The sequence below is a fragment of the Microtus pennsylvanicus genome, chromosome 6 (genome assembly GCF_037038515.1).
Source record: "Microtus pennsylvanicus isolate mMicPen1 chromosome 6, mMicPen1.hap1, whole genome shotgun sequence".
In the NCBI taxonomy this organism is placed as follows: domain Eukaryota; kingdom Metazoa; phylum Chordata; class Mammalia; order Rodentia; family Cricetidae; genus Microtus; species Microtus pennsylvanicus.
Genome location: NC_134584.1, coordinates 11,015,165 through 11,025,644, shown reverse-complemented (window position 1 = coordinate 11,025,644; position 10,480 = coordinate 11,015,165). Strand labels below are relative to the sequence as shown.

Sequence of the window (10,480 nt, the reverse complement as noted above, 5' to 3'; positions counted from 1 at the left end):
TTTAAAATAATCTCATCTCATCCAGATTAGAAAATGTTTCCCGGCTATGAATGCACTTGTCACAGAAGGCCCAACTTCCAGGGGAGTCTCGGCATCGGGGAGCAAGTGTCTGTGCATTTCAGAAGGGCTGGACACTTAAAAGTTCCCACTCCATTTCCTTCCCTGCACTCCCCTGCCACTTTGAGGTTGTCACCTGTATGGCCCTCCCAAGACACAGTGAGAAGCAGTCACTATGCAGTCCCGTGAGCACCTGCACACTACAGCTCCACTGAGAAAGAGTCACACAACACACAGACGTGGTTAATGACAGGCTGTATTTGGCGCCACGGTTTTCAAAGGCACTACATTAAATGTGCTCTCCTCTGTATTAATGGTCTTCAGAGCTTTCTCGTCAAGGCTTCCTATACTGTCTTTTTTGCAACATAGAAGTCCGAAAGTCCTATCATGCCATTCTTCCTAGATTCACTGGAAAACAGATGGGGATGTCATTAGGATGTCATTTAACAGGGTACCATGTAGCTGACAAGGTTATCTCAAGCACTGGGCCCTTGAGATGCCTCACCACAGACTCCTGCTAACAAGCAACAGCTGAGCAGAACAGCTCTATTTACTTGTACAAGAGTAGATTTTTTTTTTCTAGGTAAAACACCAGTGCTAGGAGCCACTCTTATGTTAGCAAGTGGGCAAAAGTTGCTCAGAACACACTGCGGTTCTCGTGACAGTGACCACTGTAACCGTCCCATGCCTCCCACAGCAACTCTTCGTTGCCGATAATCTCTGAGAGGCTGCTCCTCTTCGACACTGTTGGAATCAAGGCGAGCATCTTTGCCTTCCTTCCACCAGGGGCACATTCTCAGTAAAGAGGTGGATTCTCCAACTCAGCCCACCTGAACCCACAAAGAACTGTACTTACGACTTCTCTCTTAAAGTGGCAAGATAGGTCTCCGTCTCTGAGGCCGAGAGTTCTGGGTCCAGTGAACTCAAGTACTGGTAGATGTAGGAAAAAGTATCAAATGGAATCTGAGCAGGCCCACCCTCTGGGTCAGCAGTGAGGATCTCACAGATATTCTTCATGGCGGTGTTCAGTGTCTAGGCAGGAAATGCGACAAGGATAGGACACAGTCACTCTTGGGGTCACAGAAACTTAAAGGCAACACCAGCAACAGAAACCCAAGTGTGCTCTTCATCTTGGGGAGGAGATATCAGAGGAAACGCAGCTTCCACAGCATAAAGCAGAAAGGCTTGACCAGGATGCAACTGACAGACACAGTGAATTCGTGGATTTTATACCTGTTGTAATCTGCTGACCTGGCCTGTCACCTGGGTATCCTGTCCCTTTAAGAGACAAACCCCACCCACTCCCAGCCCCCACCACCTTCCTGGGAGGACAGCCATCTCCCACACCCTCTCCAGCCTGTTCGCTCTCTCTTTGACCTTCTTCTGCCTACCTCTCTTCCCCTTCTTCCTCCCCTGCTTCATAACCCCTTACTCTTATGCTATTCCCATTACTCACTAAATAAACTCGGTACCCAAGCTCTCTCTGCATGGCATATCTGAACCTGCCATTGGAACACACCCCCCTGCCTACCACAAGGAACAGCATCTCAAGCCAGGAGCCAGCATCTGCCTGCTCCCTTTCGTTGCCTCTTGACAGGCTCTGGGATAGAAGTAATAGCACCCAGCACGCCCACCAGCTCCTTTTGGAAGGTAATGTTTGCAAAGCAGATGATGAGATGGTCTCTCTTGAGAACCATAACGTGTTCTCAGTGTACGTCCAGGCCACAGAGGCAACACAGGCTGCACACGTGGGGCCTGCACGGACAGCCGTGGTACTGTCAGTGCGCTTGTGACCATGTGGGGCTCACTCTCCACAGTGTAGGGTGGGCCTTGGGAGCTCTGAGCACATTTGTTGGGTGTCTCTGCGTGCCTTGGGTGCTCCCTGAGTATTGATGCTCTTCAGCGATGTTTCTCGTTCCAGGTACTTTTCAGCCCTGTCCAGAGGAGACCCACTTCCTGTAAAGGACAGAATTGAAATGCCTGTGGCCACTCAGAAGACCGACTCAGGCCTGACCCAGGGGCTCCTGAAAGTCCTGCACAAGCAGGTGGGTGACCCCCTTGACTGCCTGTGCTTCGGATACCGTACTGTGCCCCTTGCAACATTGGGACAGCTGCCCCTTGTCCTGAGGCCTGTCCTGCCACATTTAAAGAACCCCAATAGCTAGCTTTTCGTGTATAGATGTTACTTTCGTTTGGTGAATGTGTGTTGGGCGTGTGTGTTGGATATGTTTGTGTGTGTGCAGGTACATGGGCTGTGTGTGTACCAGAGATCACACACCCACACATTTGTTTCATACGTTAGTTTTTTGAGACAGGAACTTGCCATATAGTCCAGGATATCCTCAAACTTGAGGTGACCCTCCTGTCTCAGCTTCCTGGGTGCGAGGGCTACAGATGTGCATTCTTCTCTGGTTTTGAAGTTCCTTTTTTACTGGGAAATAATTTGGACAGTAGGAAACATGTGCTTCATGTCTGCATGTTCATTTCAGGAGGCCAGGATAAAGCTGTTTTCTTCATTGTCCCTCCCCTCCCTCTCCTCTCCTCTCCCCTCTCCTCCCCTTTTTTCCCCCTCTCCTCCCCTTTCCTCCCCTCTCCTCTCCTTAATTCCCTTCTCCTTCCCCGTGTGTGTGTGTGTGTGTGTGTGTGTGTGTGTGTGTGTGTGTGTGTGTGTACAGGAAAGGCTCCGCGCTCCCAGCGGCACTCTGGCACTCTAGCACCTCTATGGTATCTGGTACCCAAGAGAATTAAGGCAAGCAGCAAGGTCAGTGCCAAAAAGTCACCTAGGTTAGGGGACAGGAAGGAAGCATACGGTGACGTAAACTGATTTCATAAGAACTAAGTAGTATAGAAAAAAAACAGGAACTTGGGTTTTGAAGTAGTTAGTCATGGTGGAAGATGAAGCTCCATTCTTCACAAAATGGTGCCACCTAGTGTCACTCACTGAATACATCTCGGATTTATTTTCATGACTGGAGAGGTGGGACAAAATTATTCATAAATCATGAATTATCTTGTTTCTCATTGTTAATTCTCATGTTAATATCAAATTTTCATGCCATTTTTAGAGGCATATGCCATCAAAATCAACTCCAAATGTTAGATATTAATTCCACGCTATGAAAATGCTAATTTCGGAGTTCCTGATGAGTCCAGTGACACAGTTTCTCTAATAACCAATCACACCTGGCTTTGTCTTTCCAGGGAATTCCCACTGGACAGCACAGCCTTTGTGAGGACTCTTGCTTTGGCAGAGTCTGTGCCTCAGCACAATGAGGCCAGGGGCTGACCAAAACCCACATACCCGACCATTGCTGGCCCTGCAGCCACCAGCCTGACACCTGCCTTCTCTCCAGGGACAGACATGCGGGAGCTACAGTAGACAAAGGGACACAGCAAGGCCGCTGGGAATGAAGCGGACTATCCCATCAAAAAGGGAACATTAGCTCGGGTGGTGCACTTCCTGGGACATGGGTGAAAGCATGTATTTAATGCAAAGGAGCAGAAAGCGTAACGTTGGCAGGCAGGAAGGCCAGCAGGAGAGGGCACACACTACAAGTTCAAATTATATTTGCTAAATATGCTCCTATTTCTGTTCACAATATTTGTACACCTATGCAAAGTTATTTTGTCATATTGTATGCATGCATGTTTCTACCTCTGCTTAAGACATTTTGTATACTGATACAATTTTATGATATATTTATCATATTGTATTATACACTTCTACCTCTGATCAAGATACATATACATTGTTTACATTTTGAGGACACTGTCCTTATTTGATGCATAATTATTTAAAGATTGTCTAATATAAAGTTTTAGTCTTTACATAATATAGCCATTAAAAATTATAGGTCATAATCATCCATGTTTGTCTCACTTATAGTTAAATTATTCAGGCTCTTTAGACACATAGAGATTGTATTCCACATAGAAAGGTAATCTTCAACCACTTCAAAGAGCTGTAGAACATGACATTTAAATAACTTAGAATTCTATGGACGTGAGACACAGTTGCTCCTGGCAGCACCGATCTATTCCCAAGAGAATGTTGAGCACCAAACACACTCCACTTGGAGCTTGTTTTCTTCTTGGCAAAATTGGCCTTTGGGCAAGGAACTGCCCATGCCCCGACCACTGACAAAATGCGCAATGTCCAGAGAGGACAAGCAGGACACAAGAAAAAAGACTGTCAAACCTTGCCAAAATAGGGTAAAACAGTTTTAATTTTTTTCCTGCCTCTAAAAATGGTCTGTCAGTCACTCTAGGCCTTAGTCAAAGTTGTCTGCTCCAACATTGCAAATGAGACTTTGGGTGATTGCCCATGAAGCCAGTTGTCTGTCATTTACTGTACATTTTTAAAGCCACTTGATTGTACTTCCTGCCTACTCAAGTAATATTATTTCCCTTCCCAGGACTTTAATGGGATTAAAGACTAGATAGTCATAGTTACCTTCTTCTCATGACTTAGCCAAGCCATTTCTAATATAAGACTTAGACTCCTTAAAATAAAATAATTATTAAAACAGTCAACATATGTCTCTTGCTTAATATTGTTTATGCTGGTTGTAATTCTAATTTTTATACTTGATATCTGTTCTTATTGTATATAGTTTTGTATTGGGTTTAAAACTCTCTTATTTAGAAAAAGGGAGCTGATGGGGAACCTCCTTCAGTCAGTGGCCTTTGAGAGGCTCAACCAGGTTGGGCATGGCCTTGGGTACCAAAAAGGTGCAGCGTTCCCCCACCCTGTTTTCACACCTGGATGTTGGATTCAGTTCCTGTTCAGCCCTGTGATCTGTGAGTTCCTCTTTAAATAATGAACCCTTTATTATACCCAATTCAGAGCTACTGTGAGATTACTTTACTTGTGTTCCCCTTCAAGTTCATGCTGGGCAATTCTATGCAGAGAAACTTTTTATAAAGTAAAACAGAATAAGAAACTTGCACGTGGGACAAAGCTGGGGAAGAAGGGAGCAGAAGCAATTGCAGGTTAAGTGCCCTTCCAGAAGACCTGAGCTCAGTTCCCAGCACCCATGTCAGAAGGCTAACAAGGGATCCAGCACCCTATTCTGGCCTCTAGAGGCATTCATTCATGTTTACAACCCCCAACCCACACACATACAAATTTAAAAATTAATAAAAAATTAAATAAAGACCCTTTTTAAAGATGACTGGACATTAAACAAGGATTATGAATTACGTACAGTTATATAACGAGGAGTGTAGAGACTGAAGGAGCAATACAACGTGCTTATCCAGCCAGCAGAAGGCTGCTTCCCCTCCTGAAGTCCCTTTCTTCACAAACATCAAGTCACCCTTCACTTCACCACACGCTGATCACACTGGGGCCTCCCAAGGAAGCTCTGCCCACACCCTTCCAACTCATGCCCGAGTCCCCAGGCTCAGGAATCCAGTGATCCTCAAGCATCCTAACATCTTAGTCCTAAACTGCTGGAGTTACATTGTAACGGCAGGACAGTTACACTGTATCTACTACTTATCAATACTGGATAATAAGTCAAATCCAATGGAATTTAATGTCTCTTTCCACAGATGAAGACATCTGTTAATAAAAGAGCTCATTTGTATACCCCATTTGAAAACCTAGATAGATTCCAAGAGTATCCATGTGTTTGCTCCATTCTTAACATCTTTTGAATTGAGGTCTTCATCACATAACTAAGTCTGGAAAAACATCGTTTCCAGAAAAATTTGATGTTTTTTCCGAGAACGTTAATAAAGTAATCAAAGTGTTTTCTGTAGTTACTTAAACCCAAGTATTTTTTTGACCCAAATTATTTTTAAGCCAGGAATATAATTAATTACACAGATTATAAGATAATAATTATAATATTAGATGCTATTTAAGGTACATACGCCACCCAGGGAGCTGCAGCCAAGCGCTAGAAACTTTATCCACTCGATCTTGTTGTCTTCACACGGGTCCAGCTCCAGGAGAGCTCTGAACTTTTCTACCGGCAGGCACAAATTTTTCCACTTCTTCTCAAGATCCGGTAATTCCATGTATTGTTTGTGGCTACACTGTTTAGGAGACACAATATGACACATTCAGTGGAAGCGGGAAAAGCACGGGAAACTAAAATGATGCTTCTGATGGCTGGGTAACCCCTATGTACACACAGAGGGGGTATGGGCTATATATGGGGGACTGCATCCACCTGGTGATGAAAGGGGGGAGGGGGGCAGCTAGAGGATGGCTCAGTGGGGAAGTGCTTGCCACTCAAACACCCATCGAAAAGCTGGGTGTGGTGGCATATACTTTAAAATCTGGTGTCACAGGTGGGCGGTGGTGGCGCACGCCTTTAATCCCAGCACTCGGGAGGCAGAGGCAGGCTGATCTCTGTGAGTTCGATGCCAGCCTGATCTACAAGAGCTAGTTCCAGGACAGGAACCAAAAGCTACGGAGAAACCCTGTCTCGAAAATCAAAATAAAATAAAATAAAATCTGGTGTCACAGCCTCCAGGTTTGTGAGCCTGAAACATTGTGCTCTAGGTTTAGTGAGAGACCCTGTCTCAAAAAATAAGGTGGAGAATATTCAGGAAGATATGTGAGCTGACTTCTGGCAAACACACTGCAGACTCGTGCACACTCATGGACAGACATTCAAGTACGCATGCACACACGCGCGCGCGCGCGCGCGCGCGCACACACACACACACACACGGGAAAGGAGAAGGGAATTAAGGAGAGGAGAGGGGAGGAAAGGGGAGGAGAGGGGGAAAAAAGGGGAGGAGAGGGGAGAGGAGAGGAGAGGGAGGGGAGGGACAATGAAGAAAACAGCTTTACCCTGGCCTCCTGAAATGAACATGCAGACATGAAGCACATGTTTCCTACTGTCCAAATTATTTCCCAGTAAAAAAGGAACTTCAAAACCAGAGAAGAATGCACATCTGTAGCCCTCGCACCCAGGAAGCTGAGACAGGAGGGTCACCTCAAGTTTGAGGATATCCTGGACTATATGGCAAGTTCCTGTCTCAAAAAACTAACGTATGAAACAAATGTGTGGGTGTGTGATCTCTGGTACACACACAGCCCATGTACCTGCACACACACAAACATATCCAACACACACGCCCAACACACATTCACCAAACGAAAGTAACATCTATACACGAAAAGCTAGCTATTGGGGTTCTTTAAATGTGGCAGGACAGGCCTCAGGACAAGGGGCAGCTGTCCCAATGTTGCAAGGGGCACAGTACGGTATCCGAAGCACAGGCAGTCAAGGGGGTCACCCACCTGCTTGTGCAGGACTTTCAGGAGCCCCTGGGTCAGGCCTGAGTCGGTCTTCTGAGTGGCCACAGGCATTTCAATTCTGTCCTTTACAGGAAGTGGGTCTCCTCTGGACAGGGCTGAAAAGTACCTGGAACGAGAAACATCGCTGAAGAGCATCAATACTCAGGGAGCACCCAAGGCACGCAGAGACACCCAACAAATGTGCTCAGAGCTCCCAAGGCCAACTGCAAACATCAAAGTCCTGGTGCCTGTAGTGCCATCTCTAATTGGTCTTAACGATAAAAACCTTGAGTCTGATATAGGAGTAAATGCTGAAAGATCTGAGAAGCAGAGCAGCCAGCCGCTAGTTCCTACCTCAGACCGAACGGGCAATCTTGTTTCTGGGACTCCTCAGACTGAATGCCTTGAGCTCCCATCTCCTCCTTCCTGTATATATTCCCCTCTGCTATGCTTCCTGTCTCTACTGCCCTAGCGCTGGGATTCTTTTTGTGACTCCCAAGTACTGGGATTAAAGGTGTGAGCCACCACTGCCTGGTCTGTAAGGCTGGCCAGGGGAGCTGTTTCACTCTCTGATCTTCAGGCAAGCTTTATTTATTAAAACACAAGTGAAACGCCACTACATACAACCACTGCCTGGCCTCTAGGGCTAACTAGTGGCCCGCTCCACGCTGTGATCCTCAAGCAAGTTTTGTTAGAGCACAAACAAAATACCACCGCAGGTACCTGTGCTGAGAAATCCTTTACTGTGTGCCCTGGTTTCCCTATCAGCAAAGCAAACGTGACGACTGATATCAGAGGCTCCCGGAAGCACCAAGTGACAGCCAGGGGGACCTCACTGTACCGTTATCTCATTGTTGCTCATTGTTCCATTTCCTCCGAGAGCTTTGAAAACGTGGACGAAGGGACCACAACCCAATGCTGTGCTACTTCACTTTTTAAAGAAGACCTTTATTTTTAGTATAGGTATTCTACATGTGGGTAGGGGCACAGGAGTGCAGATGTCCTGGAGCCAGAGCTACAGACCACTGTGAGCTGTACGACAGGGTGCTAGGGGTTCAATTCAGGTCCTTAGGGAAAAGCAAGCAACTACTCTGGGCGCTCCGTGCCTGAGGCTATTCATTTTTTAACAGCTGCTTTCTGAGGTATTCGACATTAAACACTTGGGCTTACAGTGGTCACTTACTTTCCATTTTCCCCTCGTTGCCAGGTACTTCCCCCTCAATTGTTTCTTCCAAGGTCACTGAAAATGCCCTGGCTGAAGGCAAACACAGAAATGGCCCGGGGCAACCATTCAGGAGTGAACTCACAACAGGTTTGTCCAGTTGTACCGGACAGTTGTTAACCAAAGAACTTGTAGCCAGCAAAACAAAACAACAGCAAAATGAACTTAAAACACCAGGGCAACAGGTATGTATGAGCCACCAAACACTGTCTAAATCTGTCACATAGGCGGACATGGACAGTGGAGACAGTAGACCAGAAGAAACCCTCTCTGCTGGCCCCTTAGTGTCATTTCTGCCTATACTGCTAAGACTTTTGTTCCTCTAAGGGGTGATTTTAGAAGTGGCAAAGAACTCTCTTGTAAAAACCAAAAGTAGTAGGATTATAATGGTCTGGTCCCAGCTAAGGTGTTTCTGTCACTAGGGTGTTAATGTTTCTCACTGTCCGATTCTCGTGGATGACAGCCTTTGCACACCTCATCCTGGGGAGGAGGCGGCATAAGCACACTGTTCTAGGCGGTTTTATTTATAAACGCCCCTGTAGCTGATTTTTAACTCAGTCTTTAGTCTACACTCAGAACTGAAGCGTCTGTACTCGGTAACCGAGTGAGGTTCTCAGCCAGCGCTTACCCCGCTGACCACTGCAGAACGTCCACCGGCTGCGTGCGGATGGCAGCCTTGGTGAACTGCTTCAGGATGTCGGGCAGCTCCGGGGGAATGTGGATCTGCTGCGCGCAGAACATGGTGTCGGGCAGCGGCATCGCTCTTGGCAGACCGCACAGGCGCTCAGGCGTCCGGTGTGCTGCGGGGGAGGAGAGGCAGGAGTCAGCGCAGCAGCCGCACTCCGCACTCCGCTTCTCACCGGCTCCTCCGCCTGCTCCTGAGGGAACTGAGGCCCAACCGCCCTCAGCCCAAGAGCACGCGCGCGCGCTTGTGGCGTGAGGTATCTAGGCAACCTGAGCTGCGCAAGCGCACAGTCTTTAAGTGACCACCCCTGCATAGGGTAGAGCGCTGTTTTCCTAAAACACTAGGTTGAGCCAGTTTGAATCCCAGGAGGTCATCAACTGTCTTCTGAAACCAGGACCTTGGCTTGGCACCTCTTGCTGTGGACTAGGCTCCATCTGGTCCACATGCACCCCGTCCCCCATATGAATACACTTTTCCAAAATAAAACAGCTTTGGTAAAAAACCATTTACGTTGATAGAATGATTAAGAACTCTCAGTGTTGACAGAAATGCTCACATATCTGGGGACTACAGAATTTCCCGATGCCTTGGCTACACTGCTAATATAGCTAATAATCTATTTATCCTACAAAAGAACTTAAGCCTGAGAATGAGGAATAAATAAAATGTCCATGGAGACTGGCACACAGCGTGGTTTCAGTGACTCAGGCTGGGGCAGGGCTGAGTTGGGAGACCAGCCTGGGCAACCAGTCTGTCCCCAGCCCACACCACCACCACCACAAAAAATTAGGCACATGACCCATAAAGCTGGAAATGCCATAGAACAATCTACACCAAGGCACTTGTTCTTTTTATTCTTAGTGAAGTCTCTTAGAGGTTTAAATTTTGACAATTTTTTTCCTTAAATGAATATATCCTTTAAAAAAAACAAAAACATGTGCCTAGCTCACGACTGACCTTCAAAAAATCATTTTCCTCCAGAAGCTGCCGTTTTGGGCCTTACTTAGGGCTACCTCACTTTGCCCTTGATTACCTTACCTGTGGTGTCAATCGGTTTATCAGTTTGCTTTTCATTGTGTAACCATCATCCAATTACTTCAGTTTTCTCAGCATCTATGCACCCTGTGAAGAATTCACTGTCTACCTATGGGAGTGTGTTCTTTACCAGACCCACAAACAGCTGCAAGGAACTCACCTCCTCCAAGGATGTCCTAAACAACAAATGAATAAAGGTACTATTATATAGGCAAAGAAA

General features: G+C 46.5%; 1 protein-coding gene across 1 annotated transcript; it reads right to left on the bottom strand.

Annotated features, from left to right (window-relative positions):
• Nucleotides 1-298: 298 nt before the first annotated feature.
• Nucleotides 299-9,461, bottom strand: Ropn1l (rhophilin associated tail protein 1 like). Its single transcript, XM_075977798.1, has 5 exons — nucleotides 9,169-9,461; nucleotides 7,322-7,445; nucleotides 5,938-6,102; nucleotides 914-1,089; nucleotides 299-465 (listed from the first exon to the last, which is right to left on the bottom strand). The coding sequence occupies exons 1-5, from the start codon at nucleotides 9,297-9,299 to the stop codon at nucleotides 402-404; spliced, it is 660 nt and encodes a 219-aa protein (XP_075833913.1). The 5' UTR covers nucleotides 9,300-9,461; the 3' UTR covers nucleotides 299-401.
• Nucleotides 9,462-10,480: the final 1,019 nt, after the last annotated feature.